The following is a 19404-nucleotide window of genomic DNA, read 5'->3' on the forward strand; positions in this document are numbered from 1 at the left end:
GCAAGTCATTACTTCAGACATTAAGATACATTAATGAACATAATCTCAATGTCTCTGTATTTATGCTCACCTTTTAAAAGGAGAAAAAGGAAGCACACACAAAAACAATTTTTTAAACAAAAATTCAGGTAAGGGTAAGTGGCATAAGGAAAACCAAGCAAGATAAAATGATAGAGACTAACTTTGAGGGGAGATCTAATTATATATAGTGTGGTTAAGGGTTGTTTCTCTGAAACGGTAATACCAACTGAAACAGCCATGTGAAGATCTTTGGAAAAATACTCTGAGTTGGGTTGGCATGGGGGTAGGGGTGGGATGCCAATACAAAGCCCTCAAATTCGGGCATAAGCTTGTCAAGTTTAAGGACCAGAAAGAAGAACAGTGTATTTATAATATGAGAGAGAGGGAGAGTGGGCAGCTAAGGTCAGAGAGGAAAGTGAGCAGGGCCTTGAAGGCCATCTTCAGTTATTAATGTTTTCATTTTAATGAAAAAGCATTGCTGGGATTCAAGCAGTTGAATGATAAAATCAGATGGAAAATGGACTGCAGAGACATCAAAATAGAAAGAAGGAAGTAGACCAGTAAAGAAATCAAGATGACAAATAAAGGTTTTAAGAACCATGATGGTAGCAGAAAAAGTGGAAAGAAATGGTGGAATCGGGATATGTTTGATTACAGAATTTGCAGGATTTCTAAAGGATAGGTCAGGGAGCAGTAAAATAATAATTTCCCGTCTTTTGATTTGATCAGTTATGTAGATGGTGGAGCCATTTACCTAAATGAGATTAAGTGATAGGACAACAGGATTCAGGAGTTTGGATGCTACTCTAAATGCACTGGGAAACTATTGAAGGGTTTTACTTAGTGGATGGGATATGACTTAATATGTGCTTTAAAAAGACCACTTATTTTACTATGTAATAAATAAGCTAAAATGGAAGACTACAGGAGGATATATCAGTGATTGACTTGAGTAACTGGGTAGATGATGGTGCCATTTTCTGAAACAAAAAAAAACAAAAACAAAAAAGTGACAATTTTTTGAAAAAAAACCATTCTATTTGGGATTTATTAAATGTGACATGTCTTGAAGACATTACATGGTGCTAACAAGTAGAAAGTTGGATATGTATATCTAAAGCTCTCAAGGAGAGGTATGTTCGTTTATATATATATTTATAAATTTGGGTTTCATCCGCATAAAGATGTCATTGAATTTGATGTGTGTGGATGAGCACATTTAGGGATAAAATTTAAGAAAAGAAAGGGAGAGTATTCAGAACCAAGACCTTAGGAACATCAAAATTTGGAATAAGGTAGAAAAGAGACAGCAGCAAATGATCCAGAAAAGGAGTTTGCATTGTAGGAGGAGAAAAGCCAAGGGAGAATGATGTAACAGAAGCTAAGAGAGGGGAGTGTTTTGATAAAAGGGGAATACTTGACTGTATCACATGAAAATAAGAAGCTGAGTAAAATGAGGACAGAAATATGTCTATTAGATTCTCCAAAATGGAGATGGTTGATACCTAGTATCAGCAGGTATCCGCAAGATTTGCTTTGTCCTCAAATATTATTATTTTAGTGCAGGTTGCTGACAATCCTTGGGGTTTCTTGGCTAGTATTTCTGCCTCCAGCTATTGCTTCTGTGACTTCTGGTTCTCTTAATAAGACCTCCAATAAACCAGATTAAAATCCCCTTTGAATCAGTTTGCCACACCTTAACTAAAACAACATCTTCAAAAGTCAGACATCCAGTGAGATGGCAGCAGAGTAAGGAGTTCCTAGAGTTAGGTGATGCTACAGGGCAGTTAATAATCCCCCAGAGCTATCTAAAGCACCTGTTTAGGGACTGCAGGAGACCAGAAGGGCATCCTGCAATGTCCTTGAAAGAATGGAAGGAGGAGACTGCCCACCTGCAGAGAAGATTCTTAAGTAGAGAACTCCACACCATGGAGCCTGGTGCCCATCCTCCACTGGCAGCACAAGCTGCCTCAGGAGCTATTCCAGCCTGGAATTGGAAGCTCTATTTTCCAAAAACAGGGAACAAAGAGACAGTTGGGCACCAACTTTAGCTACTGATTAGCAAATTTGGTGGGCTAAAGTCTAATCCTAAAAACAGCCAAAATTTGAACCTGCCCAAGTCAGAAAGAGGCCAGGAGCTGCCATTTTAACTCTGTCCCTGGAATGAGGGAAAGTAGAGCAGACTTAAAATCACAATGCTGGGAGGGACTGGCTTCTTTCCATGCAGATGGGATTGCAGCTCCCACCTCTGTCAGGGGTGGGGTGGACATGTGTATTTTGGGAAAATACGAGGCTGGTGGTCATCCTACTCTGGTGGCACAAATCACCTCAGGAACTATTCTGTGGCTGGTTTTGGAAACTCCATTTCCAAAAAAATGGGAAGAAGAGACGTTTGACGAACAACTTCAGCTACTGATTGGTAAATTCAGCTGGCTAAAATATAGTTCTAGGAGCAGCTAAAGTTTGAAACCTTTCAAGGTCAGAGAGAAACCTGTGGCCACCATTTTGACTCTTTCCCTGGCATGAGGGGAGGCTGGTCTAATTGAGGACCACAGCGACTGCAGTGACCAGATTCTTTACACCGAGATACCCACCTCTGGCAGGGAGGAAGCTGGTGGGACCTGCACCAACCTCTCCTGGTAACTGCAGTTAGTTTTGGCTGATACAGACTGAAAAGTCAGAAGTCTACTGGGGCAACTACAGTCATTTTGGGCCTACACAGCATAGATTGTTGCACACATGTGCAGCTCCATCCCTACCCCAGGTAGGGGAGGAATGGGCATGAAGCTTATTCAGTCTCTCTGGGCAACTACAGTCTAGACCTGCAGGACTTGGTTTACACATGGCTGTGGCTCTGTCCCTACCTCTAAAGAGAAAGGTGGGAGAGGCTTCATCAATCCCTAGGGCAATGTGAACAGCTTGAGACTCCACAGTTTACAGCACAAATTATATCCTTGGCTCCTACTACTAAGTCAGCAAGGGAGAAAGGGCAAGAAAGCCCTAAACTAAAGAGAGAAACTGCACCCAGAATATCTAGTAAGCTAGATGCCAAGACACCAACAAAAAAATTCCAATCCATACCAAATAATAGGTAGATATGGCCCAGTTAAAGGAAAAAGATAAGCCCCCAGATGACATAAAGGAGTTGAGACAACTAATCATCGATGTTCAGACAAATCCCCTTAATAAACTCAATAAGCTGGCTAAAGAGATTAAGAATATATGAAGACATTGGATGAGCACAACGAAGAATTTGAAAACATACCTTGAAGAAAAAGCAGATCTTATGGGAATGAAAACTACAAGAAATGAAATTAAAAAATACATTGGAATCATATAACAGCAGATATGAGGAGGCAGAAGAAAGGATTTGTGAGATTGAAGAAATGATCTCCAAAAGTAAACATGCAAAAGAACAGATGAAGAAAAGAATCGAAAAAATTGAACAAGGGCTAAGGGAAATAAACATCAAGAGACATGCAAATATATATGAAATGGGTATCCCAGAAGGTGAAGAAAAGGGAAAAGGGGCAGAAGAATATTTAAAGAAATAATGGTAAGGGGGGGTGGGGGGGTGGGGTTGAATGGGACCTCACATATATATTTTTAATGTAATATTATTACAAAGTCAATAAAAAAAAAAAGATTAATAAAAAAAAAAAAAAAAAAAAAAGAAATAATGGTAGAAAATTTCCCGGTCCTATTGAAGGACATAGGTATCGGTGTCTAAGAAGCATAACGTATTCCCATTTGAATAAATCCAAATAGACCACATCTGAGAAACATACTAATCAGAATGTCAAATACCAAAGACAAAGAGGATTCTGAGATCAGCAAGAGATAAGCAATGCATAACATATAAGTGATACCCAAATAAGATTAAGTGCCAATTTCTCATCAGAAACCATGGAGGCAAGAAGGCAATGGTGTGATATATTTAAGATATTGCAAAAGAAAAACTTACAGCCAAGACTCTTATATTCAATAAGATTGTCTTTCAAAATGAGGGTGAGTTTAGAATAGTCACAGAAAACAGAAACAGAGAATTTGAAACCAAGAGACAGACTTTGCAGGAAATATTAAAGGGTGTGCTACAGTCTGAAAAGAAAAGACAAGAGAAAGAAGCTTGGAAGAGAGTCTAGAAATGAAGATTATAGCAGTAAAATTAACTAAAAGCATCAAAAGAGTGGTGAAAATAAAATATGACAGATAAAACCCAAAGGTCAAAATGGGTGAAATAAGAACTGCCTTTACAACAATAACATTGACTGTTAATGGATTAAACTCTTCAATCAAAAGACACAGATTGGCAGAATGGGTAAAAATATGTGACACCTATATGCTATTTGCAAGAGACCCAACCTAGACTCAAAGATACCAGTAGACTGAAGTGAAAGCCTGGAAAAAGATATTCCATGCATTCAGTAATAGTAACGACAACAACAACAACAACAAAGCTGGTGTAGCTATTCTTATATCAGATGAAATAGATTTTAAAAGACACTAGTAATGTACAATTGGAGGAGAAAGTCAGGAAATAAAAATTCCATTTACAATAGTGTGGCAGTTTGATATTGTTTGTGAATTCCAAAAATAGATATTGGATTATGTTTGTAATGGCTCTGTCCCTCCAGGCATATTAGATTATATTGGATTCAGAGGTTTCACTTTTACTTGATTAAATAATCATTTAGGCTTTGATTGGGCCATGTCAAGAGGACATTGCATACCTGTCCTCTTGTTTGGCAGGGACTCATAGAGACAATGACAAGGCACAGGAGTTAATTGGAGTTTTTAACTGGAGCCCAGAAAGTAAGCACACAAGGAGCAGAGCAGCTGAGCCCAGAGAGGTATGAGCTCCACAGAGAGAGACAGACATTTGCCTGATATTCTACAGTTGGTCTTGTGGTGAGAGCAGGACAGCTGAGTCCAGAGAGATACAAGCACCAGGAACAGAGGAACCCAGGAAGCCTGAGCTCTTGGCAGATGTCAGGAGCCATCTTGCTCCAACATGTGGCAACAGACATTGGTGAAGGAAGTAACTTATGCTTTATGGCCTGGTACCTGTAAGCTTCTATCCTAAATAAATACCCTTTATAAAAGCAAAACGATTTCTGGTATTTTGTATCAGCACCCCTTTGGCTTACTAACACAAATAGCAACTAAAAGAATAAAATATTTAGGAATAAATTTAAACAAAGATGTAAAGCACTTGCATTCACAAAACTATATTGCACTGTTAAAAGAAGTAGAAAAGACCTAAGTAATTGTAAGAACCTCCTATGCTCAGAGATGGGAAAAATAACAAGATGTCAATTTTACCCAAATTGATAGACAGACTCAATGCAATCTCAATAAAAATTCCACCAGCATTTTTCAAATAAATGGAAAACACAATTACCAAATTTATTTGGAAGGGTAAGTGGCCCCAAATAACCAGAAACATCTTATAAAGGAAGAGTGAAGTTGGATCTCACTTCTGATGTTTAAATCATATCACTTAGCCACAGTCATAAAAACAGCATGGTACTGGCATAAAGACAAACACATAGACAAAAGAAACTGAATTGATGGTTCTGAAACAGACCCTTACTTCTGTGGTCAAGTGATTTTAGATCAGTCTGTCAATCCTACCCAGCTTAGGCAGAACAGTCCCTTCAACAAATAGTGCTGGGGGAACTGGATATCCATAGCCAAAAGAAAGAAAGAGAACCCCCAGCTCACACCTTATCCAAAAATTAACTCAAAATGGAACAAAAACCTAAATATAAATGCAATAACCATAAAGCTTCTAGAATAAAATGTAGGAAAATAGCAAGACCTGGTGGTAGATGGTAGACTCTTAAAGGATATAAGAGGAGGACTGAGATGGACTATTGATGCTTAATGTATGTAGAAGTTTTAATTAACTTACTGTGAAAGTGTGGAAATGTATAGAGTTGTTGGTAACACATAATAATAACAGCTGGTTTATAAATGGGAATGTGTCTGGAAAGGGTAGTCTAGGGATATAAATCCCATTTGACAGAAAGCTAGAGAATAATCTAGGGACTGACTAACATAGTAAACCCAGAGGTGGATGAGAATTGTGGATGATGGTACAGAAGCAAGAGTGTGCTTTGTGAGCTAGGGCAGATGTACATAACTATTACAGGGTAGTGGGAATGTAGAGAAGTATGGAAAAACTACAACTGGAGTGATTTATTGACTGTGGTTAGCAACAGTACTGTAATATTTATGCATCAATGCCAAAGATGTACTGTGTCAATAATGAGGGAGTATGGAAAAAGGGTGCCACATTGGTGTGAAGAAAGTGGCCATGGTGGCTGCTGGGGGTAGGGAGTGGGAGGAAGAGATGTAATGTGGGGGCATTTTCAGGTGTTGGAGTTGTCCTGGGTGGTGCTGCAAGGACAGTTACCAGACATTGTATGTCTTCCCATGGGCCACTGGGTGGACTGTGGGAGAGTGTGGGCTATGGTGTGGACTATTGATCATGAGGTGCAGCGGTGCTCAGAGATGTATTCACCAAGTGCAATGAATGTCTCATGATGATGGAGGAGGTTGTTGTTATGGGGAGAGAAGTGGGGTGAGGGGGGTGGGGGCATATGGGGACTTCATATTTTTTTAATATAACATTAAAAAAATAAAGACAAAAAAAGTAAAAAAAAAAAGTGTGCCAAATGTACACTATGGTTAGTGGTAATAGTTTGATGATTTTATCTCATGATTTATAAAAAATATTCCATTGTGTGGTGTGTTGATAGAGGGCTGTTTTCTGGACATTCTGTACATGCACATGATTATTTCATAAGTTCAGAACTTTTGTAATAAAATATATATTTAAAAAATAATAAGGTAGGTTGGGGGAAAATACACCAAGATATAGACTATAGTTATTATTAAGATTTTGATAATATTCTTTCATAATTTGTAACAAATATCTCACAACAATGCAAGGTGTTGTTGATGGATTCACTTATGGGACCCCTGTATGATTTTATTTGTAAATTCATAACTTTTACTATATACTTATTGTTTATGTGTGTTCTTGTATAAATGACACAAAAATAATAATAGTAGGGTGAGTTGGGAGAAAATACACAAAATGATGATTTGAGAGAAAGTACATCAAATGTAAGATAGTTTGGTTAGTAGTAATATTTTGAAGATGCTATTAAAGCACTAGTGAAAAATGTTTCACAACAATACAAGGCATTGGTGGTATGTTGAGGATGAGAGACCTGTTTTGTAAGTTCACAACTATTAATGTACACTTATTGTTGATGTATGCTTATGTGTGAGCGATATGCTTAAATAAATTAAAAATAAAAAGCTCCTATTTTCCATGGGTTCTTACCCACAAGGATACAGATTAACACATGTTTTTTGGAGTACACAATTTAACCTACCATACTTGCATCAAGAGTAGTTATGTGGAGTGAGAGTAGAAGCTGAAATCATAGATGAAGGGGCATAAAGTCCTATGGGGGAAAGAATTTGTCAACAACAAGGTCAAAAGATTAAGAGACCATCATGTTGGATGCTTCATCAAGGTGGATTTTGATACACAGATAAAGATGATAGGAGTCAGAAAAGAGAATTTTATTTTTATACAGTAGCTAAGTATTTGAGGAGTAAATGCTTCCTTTAACACTTGGTAGATCTTCTGATTCAGATTACAGTGGACAATATCAACTGTGAAGACAGAGCCTGGTTTTGTAAGGTGGCCTGTGCCTCAGAAGGGGAGTGGTTATTGCACAAGGCAGGGGTCGAAATGGTTTGGGTGCAGCAATTAGGGGAAGGGAGGACACCGTATATGCCTTCTCTTCCTGAGGGATGTGAGGGTGATACTGAAAACAGCCTCTGGAAGAAAGAATTGAAGGCAAAGCAGTGACCTTTGGATTTAGTCCAGTGAAGCAAGGAGGAGAAAAGGAAATTCAAAGACCGAAGATACAGAGCAAATTATTGACCTTTGAGCAAAACTTTCAGAGTATAGGGTTGAGGAACAGGAAACTGGTCAAACTAGAAGGTACGCAGAATAGTGTGAGGTAAGCCAGGTCAACAGGAATGGGAGGAAAGACAGAATTAAACCTGGCTATTTCTAAGATAAGTTTGGGCAGGAACACATTGCTATGGTGTCTAAAACTCCTATAGGTATGATAGCACTTATGGGACAACTTGGGTTCTCCAGTGGGGGTTGGAGGCTGGACTCATTTGCGTCTTTTGGGTCCTACCTCATCTCTCATCTCCTCAGAAAAGACTTAAAGATATATAGCTCAATCTTGTCTCATCCTGTTTTATCTTACCAGGTCTTCTACAGTCATTCTCTGCCCCATTGCCCTTCTTGATGTTTTTATAGCACTTACTACCATCTAAAGTTATGTGTTCTTTTTTGTTCAGGCATTAATTATTTATTTCCCCTACTGTATCATAAACTTCATGGTGTGTGCATTTCTTTTTCATGTAAGAGTGGCCTGGCCAATAGTAGGTGCTGCATAAAAGTATACAACACTTGATAAATGTTAGTTTCATTCTCTATATTCTAATATTCTCATTCTAGTATAATTGAGTATCATATTAGTTGTAATTTTCATGTTTTAGGACAAAATGTAATAATATAAATGAAAGTCCCTATAATCATTCTTCGCACATAATAAGCAATTAGACAATGACTTTTACTCATTCATTTCATCAACAGATCCTACTGAAACAGCATACTAGATATTGATTAAATGGTTTAATTCAAATTAGGGAATTATAATCATGGTGAAATTATATGTTATATAACATATATATCAAGATTATATAAGAATTATGGTACATTATGTATTCTATATAATGCATCATAATTTTATTGCATCATTATGGTGAAACTATTATAGTTAAATATTCTTTTGTAAAGTACAAATAATCCCAAAGCAATCTAACTATCTCCCTTTTCAGTAATTCAAACTATAATAATTTCAAATAAATGAAAACAAGTCAACTGTGGTCCTCAATTAATGTGAAATTTTCTGTATCTATCTTCTAAGGGAAGTAACAATTCTGATGGTAAGTATTATGATTAACTGACATGCCTACCTTTGCATTGAATGTTTTCAGGAAGAACCCTATGTCCTGTTTAAGAAGTCTGACAAACCTCTCTATGGGAATGATCGATTTGAGGGTTATTGCATTGACCTCCTCAGAGAACTATCCACAATCCTTGGCTTTACATATGAAATTAGACTTGTAGAGGATGGGAAATATGGAGCCCAGGATGATGCCAATGGACAATGGAATGGAATGGTTCGAGAACTAATTGATCATGTAAGTTCCTTTTCTCTTTATTAATTACCTTTCGTAGATTACTATAGGATTTATGTTTTTTGATGATTGGAGGTTAATAATAACAGAGAGCTGTAATATATATTTCCTTTATGTATTCCTTCAATGATTTTATTCAGATTGGATGTTATTTTTGTTATTAAATATAAGGAATCCAAGAAGGATGTATATTTGTAGCAGAAGGATATGTCTGCCTTAATTTCACTAGTATCTATGACTTAATATCTTGAAGTATTTTGCCTTAATTTGTAAATTAGAATATGGTTTCCTGATAGTGAATTGTGAATTTATTCTTTACTTTTATAATGAAAACTTCCTAATCAACAGAGAGAATAGATGATGCAAATTCTAAATTTCTAGATAAAGATTTCCTATACTAGGATAGAATAGTTTGGTTCTGTAGAGTAGAAGTGATACCTTTACATGTATATTTTAAAAACCCTAGAATTAGGGAAGCGGACTTGGCCCAATGGATAGGGCATCTGCCTACCACATGGGAGGTCCGCGGTTCAAACCCTGGGCCTCCTTGACCTGTGTGGAGCTGGCCCGTGCGCGGTGCTGATGCACGCAAGAAGTGCCTTGCCACGCAGGGGTGTCCCCCGTGTAGGGAGCCCCACTCACAAGGATTGCGCCCCGTAAGGAGAGCCACCCAGCAGGAAAGAAAGTGCAGCCTGCCCAAGAATGGTGCTGCACACACGAAGAGCTGACACAACAAGATGACGCAACAAAAGAAACACAGATTTCTGGTGCTGCTAATAAGGATAGAAGCAGTCACAGAAGAACACACAGTGAATGGACACAGAGAGAAGACAATGGGGGGGGGAGGGGAGAGAAATTTAAATAAAATAACCGTATAATTAAATATATACAAAATGAAACAAGACTATTAAGCTAATGGATGCAGGAGGATAGACATTTTTTAAAAATTTAATAAGTGTATTATTTTTTTCTAGACCAGAAAAACACTTTCATAATTTGTTGGTGGTAGCAAGTTATCTCTTTGAAATTAACTCTAATCCTTTTCAACAACATAACATGGCATTTGTCTTAGTGTTTTATTATAATTAAATTTATATTTACATTTTTCATAATAGTAAAGCATATACAATTGTTGCTAACATAAGAATTCTACAAAATAGTAGAAGTTATTTTCTTTTAAAAAGTATTGTGAAATGTAACCTAAATAAATATTCTTACTAATGGCAAAAGCATTTCACAGCATTTTGAAAATACTTTGTGGATATTCATTACAGAGTTCTCTTTCTCTGCCTCAATATACATATATTTATATAGCTAATCTACCTATATACACATATGTATGTATGTATGCTTTCTCATACATAGTATAAATGTAACCTAAGGCTTTGATTAGAAGTATAACAACAATACAAGCTATCAAAAATTTCCTTTTTCAAATCTTCAGCATCTTTTATCAATTTGGAGTTCACTAAATAAACCCTAAAGTCCTAGACTTGATCAATGATCAGTATAAATTTATACTGAAATTTTGTAAAAATATCAGAAAAATGTATGTTTGGGATCAAATTTAAACCTTGAACTTCATATTAGTAAGGATTGATATATCAGTAGCTTTAAGAAACCTAATTCAAACTGGTTTAAGCAAAAATGGTAATTAATTGGTTTGTATCTTTGTAAAATCCAGAGGCAGCAAATGTCCATGCCTGAATCTAGGGTTTCAGGATTTTGTAGTTTTGATTTTGTGTCTCAGTTTAGCCTTTGTTTGCTTATTTGTATTACTCTTAGAAAGGTGCTTCCCAACTGGCAGCAAGAACTATTGCCATCAGCAGTTCTAGATTAAATATCCATGCCAGAATATAGTATCTCAACCCTAATAATTTCATCAAAAGACCCAAAGTTTGATTTCCTTGACCTAACTTAGGTCATGAACCGAATACCTGAACCAATTATCCTCCCTAGAAGAGGTTGTGTGCTTATTGGTAGCCTGGGTCATATACTCCCTGAAGAACCCAAGTGTGATCAGCCCCAGTCAAACCACATAGAATTAAAGTTGGGGAACTATAGGTTTTCAAAGGAAAATCCTGGTATTTATACCTGACAATGTGGAATGGATGCTGCACAGACCAAAACAATGTATATCCACTGTAGGACTCTTGAACAATAAACTATGTGAGGCTTTTACTTTTGGAATGTTAGATCACCGATAATTTTATGAATATATTTGTTACATATGATTAACTAATGCTTTTTTAATGGGAATTTTTGGGATTCAAACATGATTAAAATTTTTAGTTTTCTAGAATTTGTTCCTTTTTGATTTCCTACCTATGTGTATTTCTTCAAGAAAATTATAGACTCAAAAATGATGGTTAGGAAATAATGAATTAGAGCTGTGGAAGAAAAGATGTTGGCATACTAAATGAGGCAATAGTAAATGGGCATCGATATTTGATATTTTGTTCACAATCATTTTTTATTTGGGTATTGAGTTGAGACCACTGATAAGGTTTTCAAACAGTATTTTCATTTAATTCTTCTTGGTGTCATATCTGTTACTTCTTCTATTTTTCTTCTTACTAGAGTATTGTCCTACTCTAGATGAATATCCATTCTTGGTGTCTTCTTATGTCTCATATTGTTGACATAGTCTTTCTTTTCAATGTTTAGTATGGTGATTATGATCAGTGCATTTTTCTTTGTACACTCTCATGATAATTTGAATTTGCTAATTTCAATGTAATATAGTAACTTATACTGATAATCAGATCAACACTCTTGAATTTATCCCTCTTCATATATTACTTGGGCAAGTTCATCTTCTTCCATAGGTTTGATTATCATTCTCACACTGAAATCTCATAATTCTACATCTTCAGTCCTGAACCTAAGACCCCATATATCTAACTGTTTTGAGTACATTTTCCATTTAAATGTTTCATAGGCACCTCAGAGACAATATGTCCCAAACTAAATTTATTTCTTTTTCCTGAACTTGTTCCTTCTGACTAGTTCCCTGAATCAATAGGTGGCACAACAATTCAATGGCATTCCCAAGTCAAAAATGTAATAGTTGGGAAGCGGACTTGGCCCAGTGGTTAAGGTGTCCGTCTACCACATGAGAGGTCTATGGTTCAAACCCCGGGCCTCCTTGACCCGTTTGCAGCTGGCCCACACGCAGTGCTGATGTGCGCAGGGCAGTTCAGCCTGCCCAGGAATGGTGCCGCACACATGGAGAGGTGACACAAGATGACGCAACAAAAAGAAACACAGATTCCTGTGCCACTGACAACAACAGAAAAGGACAAAGAACATGCAGCAAATGGACACAGAGAACAGACAACTGGGGTGGGTGGAGGAGAGAGAAATAAATAAATAAAATCTTGAAAAAAAATGTAATAGTCATTTTTAATTCTCTCTCACTCCAATGTGATATATTGCTTTTTTCCTCCTAAATCTGCCTACTTCTCTTCATCCTCACTGCCACCTGGAATAATACCCTGCTATGAGGCTTGTTCTCTTCTAATCCATTATCTCTATACACAGGTCAGCTAAGGTCTCTTTTCAGAAAGAGAAATCTGATCATGTATAAAACCTTCCAGTGGTTCTCATTGCCCTATGGATATGGGAACCAACTATGTAATATGTTTATAAGCCTTCCAAATTGAGTTATTATTTACTTCTTGTGAAGAGCTTCCCTTGACCCTCCATATATTCTCTTAGACCTTCTCCACTTTGCTTCTCTGTGCTTGGAGGCTGTCCAGCATGGACTAAATTACAGGCCAGAGATCCAAGGAAGGAAGGGGAATAAGATCAGGATATTTATTTCCTTGATCTCTCCCTGAGATGTTGCCTTGGCTGACTTTTTCTCTACATTGAATGTCATAGTTCCTCATAATGCTGTCTGCTCCACATAAATCTTTCCTGCAAGGAGCGCAGATGTCTTCTTTGTATTGATTTGTCTCTTTGGCCTTAGGAGTGGTTATAACTCTATTGCTACTAGCTAGCCGCAGGTCTGTGCACTATCGCTTAAAGTTTTCTTAAACAAGTGATTCACAAAGAATATCTTCTAAGCCCTCAGCATCAGCATCACTTTCTAACTTGTGAAAAATGCAAATTTTTAGCATCAGCCCTAGACTGACTCAATGAGAAACTCTGGGGTAAAGCCCAGCAATTCTTTATTTTAAAAGTCCTGTAGGGAATTCTGCTGTTCCCTGAAATTTGAGAACCACTGCCCTACCGGTAAATCCTGTTCAGCTATTGTCATTTTAGTGTGCCATCTGTTTTCTATTGAGACTCTGATGTATCTTTCCATCTTTATTTTTCATTTTTTCTGCATTCTCCACCTACACTTTTATGAATGTCTCTCAATCTTATTCTCCTTTGTTCCCAGGCTAGTTCCTCTGTCTGCAGCATTTTCCTTAGACCCCACCCAATTCACTTCTTTTGAATTACTTCCCTTTAACTTCTGTAACATTTCAATCTCAGTGAAGCCTTCTGACTCCCAGGAGACCAAACTATGCTATGGGTTCCCATACTGCTCTCATTCCATAATCTTATCCAACTTTATTTTAATTATCAGCTTAATATTTGACCTACTTGTAGGAAATATCAATACCTATTTCAGTTTTAAGTGCCAGAAATATGACTTAAAAGAGCTTTCACAAACATGAAAAAAGTCTCACATTGCCAAAAAGAAGTCCAATAGTGGTTCTTACTTCAAACTGTTGGGTTCTTAGTCTTCAGATTTGCCATTAGTGCCAGCACCTCCTTTACTTCCTCATTACTTCTTGGCCTTGGTCTTTTCTATCTAGGTTTCAATCTTTAACTGGTGACAGGGTGACAAAGATGGTTTATGCTGTGTAGGCCAGTCTTCTCAACTGGGCACAATTTTGTTCCCAAGGACATTTGGCCATGTCAGGAAACATTTTTGATTGTCACAGCTTGTGGGGGTGTGGGACAGGGTTGCTACTGGCATTTGGTGGTAAAGGCTCAGGGCATTGTATACTAAACATTTTTAATGTGCAGGACATTCCCTATGGCAAAGAAATATCCAAATGTCAGTAGTGCTGAGGTTGAGCAAGCCTTCTCTAGTCTTACAGAGATTGATTGGATTATATTTTGAATTTGTAGAGATCCCTTTCCCAAAGTTTCATCAATATCCAGGGGGCAGGGGTTTGGACTATGAACTCATTCATAAAATTAGGATTGGAGGAAGGTTGTGTGGTAGTCAGATTGGCCAGGCTTGAGTCATGTGACCACATGTGGAGATGGGGAACAGGACCAGCTGTCCCATCTGAATCTTGCTTCTTACAATTTTTATGTGGACATGGGTGCAGAGGTAACTGATATTTAGGTTATACCAGCTGTGGGCCAGACCATTTTATAGGTTCTTAATATATAGTGCTATATTTGATAGGTGAATTTAGTTAAAATGAACATTAGAGAAAGTCTAAATGGAAATAAGGGGGAAAAAACCACCAAAGTTCAGATATGGGAAATATGTGTGAAAATAAGTAGAAAGGACTTAACTATCAACAGGTTGTATTTATGCAACTATTTCAAGTTTTTTTTCTCTTCATAACATGGCTTTACCATCTTGTTCTTCACCCTCCCTCCTTCTTGATAGTATCCTCAATATATAGGGTTTGGTATTATCTCTCAATAATTCATTATGCTCTAAGCAGGGATGGTTCTTGGTATTACAATATGAAAATACAACTTCAGAAGGAGGATATTAAAGAGAAAATGGCTTCTTGAAACATTGATAGTCTTAGAAAGAAGATAAGCTTCCCCACTATAAACACATACACATATACACACATGGTAGGGTTCTACAACATGGTATATTAGTAAATACTTGTTAAAGCAGATGTGGGTTTAAATCCTAATTCTACTACTAGTTCTATTACATAATTATGTGCTTTGGACATGTTGATTTAAACTCTTCAAAATTTAGTTTTCTCAAACACAAAATAGAGATAAAATATCATATATATAATTAGGAATAATGTATGAATATTTCCTAATGCAGTGCCTGACATATAGTAGGAAGTCAATAACTAGAGACATCACCAATAAGTTCAAACTCCGTGTCGTCTTATTTATTCTATCTTTCTACTATAGTGTTTGAGTATTTTTATTGAAGATTACAACATAAAACTTTAGACACTGTTACAATGAGAAAAATGTAGAGATTATAGTTCTTAGCACTTCATTGGTATTAATTTTGAACTGAGTTGTAGTCAATAGCATCAGCATTGTCCTAATAGTAAAGTTTATTAATTGGAGCCATTAGCGTTACAAATACCTCAGTGCTTTTCTACCTAAATGACCTATGTCATGTGAAATGCAGTTTTTTATTATAATTAATTAAAGATAGAGAAGCATTAAGAGAATCAAATTCACTGTTCAATTATCAGCTGGCAGGAAAAAGAGAAAACAACAACAACAATGTTTAGGATACCAACAAAGCTAGGATATCCAATTTTTAAAAATTTATTATTTATTAAGTTTGAAAAAACTTAGTCATTATGGGAAAATCAAAACATTTTTTAACCTTCTTACACTCATTTTTTATTTGGCATTGTGCCAACCTTTAGTTAATATATGAGATTGGATATGAAGAGATTTATTTTCCTTGCTTAAGTCCTTGAATCATCATTTAGCACTGATCAAACATATTTTTTTCAGAAATAAAAATTGTCCAGAAACTCATTTTTAGGTACATTTCAAGAAATAATAATATATGTCTTACTGTAGAGGAAGCAAATGAGCAAACAAGCTATAGATTTTTTTCTCTTTATGTACAAAAGCTGACCTGATCTTTTTTTTTTTAATTTTAACTCTTAAGAGGTCTTTCCAATCAGGCTGAGCATTATTTGAGTTTTTATGATGATTGCTGGTCTAGACCATTCTATTTGAAGTTTGGTTCACAACCATAAAAAGTTTGTAATTTTTGTGAGTCATCTGGCTGGTTAGAATTTAAATAGCAACACTGGTTTTACCATATCAGTATCCTGCATTCATGGTCTTCTGTATTTTTGTATAATTTGCTATTCCATCTGTTACTAACATTCTGAAAATAACTAGAGGACATAAATAATACTAATACAGAAAATGTTCAGCATTCAAAAATATTTATTGAGAGAATGTCAAAAATATTTCATAAAGTTAGACAACAAATGTTAAATTGAAGCACCATCCTCTTTAAGTACATGCTATATATATTTCAAATGTTTTTATCTGTATGATGCCTTCTAAGGGATCCAATGAAACTATCTATTTAAGGACTAATCAGAGAAATAAGGACTACCATGTTTTCCTCTGGAAATTAAAGTTTCATGACTTACATAATATTTTATGAAATTTGTTATCCAAATGTTTCATTTTTAAAGGCAAGATTAGCAATTGAACCTGGCATAATAGAGATGAGTGCATAGAATCTTGCTAATGTGCCCATTGTATTAATTTGCATATATATTTTACCAGTAGCTTTGGGCTGCTTATGCCTTATAGCTATAACTCATATATAGCTCATGAGACAGACTGCATTTAGTATGTTGTTTATAAAGTCAATTAGCTATATTCCTTAGCATGAGGAAAACACCTAAGCTATAATAAGCTAGCACAGGTTATTATGGGACTACTTTAAAGAGGCAAGAGTAGTTAAATTACTTTCAAGTCTCTGGTGGTGTTTGCCTTGGAACTGGAAAGGAAGATTTATGCATGTAAATAGCCATACATAAGTTAATAAAACAGTACACAAAGACTCTGTATGTGTAAGTTAAAAAATAGATCTCAGATTTGTCCTTGTTTTATTACAGTTTGACAGCTACCACGCTAGTTAAAATCCTTACTACCTCATTGTATCTTTATTCTGTAATTTCTCCATTATCTTTTCCAGGAATCCACCTACACTTTATAGTAAGATTACTCTTCGATCACCAATGTTTTCTCAAAGCTTTCCCACTGAAACCTTTGCCAGAGGTACCAAAACCTACAGGTTAAAATTACAAGTCCTCATATTGGCCTTTATTTTTGTCTCACTGTCTCCTGAACACCTAGGAGCTCCTGCTGTCCTTCAGGCCTCTCACCTTGTTACCTGTTTAAAGTCCACCTCCAGAGTATTGTATTGGTGCCTGCTCCACATGGCCATTCCTGACCATGCCACTCCTCTAGAGAGCCCATGTTTTTGAATACCAATGGAACTACAGTGGCTGGGGCTTAATCACAGACACTCTGTACTTCCCACCTTTCACACAGAATAAGCCCTATCTGGAGATAAATTTTTAGCATGCCTTTAAGTGAGTGAGCTTCTGGGGCTTCTCTACCTAGTGTCAGATCACTGCTAAAATGTGTGAAGGAATGGTTTGTACTCATACTGTGCAGATCTACAATTATTATTTCTTAACTGAAAATCTGGACATCCTCGTTCTCTCTCACTTATATATATGTGTATGTGGAAGGAGAGAGAGAGAGAAAGGGAGAGAGAGAGAGCATGGACTACCTAACATATCACTTATTTGGTGTGATTTAAAGTATTTGAGGAATGAATTCATCCTACATTAATAAGTTTTAGGGTTGACTTCATAAATTTCTATTGTGATTTTAAAAGTTGGTGCTCTACAGATTGACTGCCAGACTAAATTGCATCACTTCTCTTATGAGTTGTGTAGACTGAAAATTTATTTGTTCCATTTTAGAGTCAGTTTCATTTTCATTATATGTACAATACTCATTACATGGAATGATGGTATGGATCAAATGTTAATAGTTGAGATTGGAGCAGCATCGTACCAAGCTCAGCTTGTTCAACTATATCAGTGGGACCAGAGAGAGGAGCAGAGACAGAGAAGAGGAGAGGTAGAACAACAGGACCAAAGAACAGTTAAGTGTTGTAGGACAGTGATCTGAGTCCTCTCTAGGGCTCAGTCCCCTCACTGTGAAAAGGTCCTGGAACTTATGAAGACTCCCATGATTAAATATGTATATTGTTTTTTTAAAAATGTAACTTCTAGTTAACAAACAAACAAGCTACTACTTAATTTGGTGCGAAACTAAGGAAACAATTCAGTTCTAAAACTGGCTATATGAGGGATTTTCAAGTCAGATTTGAGGATCTAACCCTAATTTAGGTCATGAGCACTGCACAGGCTGTATTATATTGCCTGGCACACAGGAAGCACTCAAGACAAGTACCTATTATTATTACTATTAATACTGCTATTATTATTACTATTAATATATCCAAAAAGATGACAGATATTTTCCTTCATGTTGCTTTATATTGCCTATTAAACACTTTGAGCTAGTTTACAGGATTACTGTTGAATCATGATAGTATATTTAAAACAAATTGATTATATGTGTGATAAAGCATTATCAAAAAAAAGGACAATATGTTACAATTAAAACAGAAATCAGAGATTTTTGAAGCTATATTCTCATTCCCTTTACCTCATTAGAATATGTAAATTTAGCTACACAATAGTGTAGTACATTTAAATATAAAGCTTAGCTGTTTTAGAGATGCCAAAGAAATTTAAATTTTCCTTGTGATTAAATAGATTTGAGTTTTAATATCATTAACCTTTTGAGGTTGAAAAATGAATGCATTGTTCAATAAATGTTGTTTGTTTTTCTTTAACGATAATCCTTTCTGTAACTTCAGGTGCTGTTGAAATTTTAAAAGCAAATAAAGAAAATCTTAATCATTTGACAGGTAAAAAAAAAAAGAATGAGAAAGCATTTGTTTCAGCTTTTCAAATAGCCGTATTAAAGTGGGAAGTTTGTTGGAATCTAATTCACACACATTTTACGTTCTTTTTAAGATCCATAATGCTGTAGCTTTCCAACTGCCTGAATACTTCCCAGCAGCTGCCTGGGCATTGCAATTGGTATTTAACACTATCAGACCTTCTGTGATTCACAAATGAGCCTTAGAGGACCTCTGTACACTTTGATTTTGCCTCCTGATTGCTCTTTCATTATACACTAGGAAGAAAATCAAATATTTGGTTTTCAGGGAACTTAGAAAGACTCCAGATATTATCACAAAAATGGAAACTAAATCAGAGA

General features: G+C 36.2%; 1 protein-coding gene across 6 annotated transcripts in view; it reads left to right on the plus strand.

Moving 5' to 3' along the window:
- Positions 1-19404, plus strand: part of GRIK2 (glutamate ionotropic receptor kainate type subunit 2) — a 764129-nt gene that overhangs the window by 505503 nt on the left and 239222 nt on the right. For all 6 annotated transcript variants that reach the window (XM_071218609.1, XM_058307194.2, XM_058307193.2 and 3 more), the window contains one exon: positions 9124-9330. In XM_071218609.1, coding sequence (XP_071074710.1) covers positions 9124-9330 — 207 coding nt within the window. The remainder of the gene's footprint in view (positions 1-9123; positions 9331-19404) is intronic.

This window comes from Dasypus novemcinctus, chromosome 11 (genome assembly GCF_030445035.2).
Source record: "Dasypus novemcinctus isolate mDasNov1 chromosome 11, mDasNov1.1.hap2, whole genome shotgun sequence".
In the NCBI taxonomy this organism is placed as follows: Eukaryota; Metazoa; Chordata; class Mammalia; order Cingulata; family Dasypodidae; genus Dasypus; species Dasypus novemcinctus.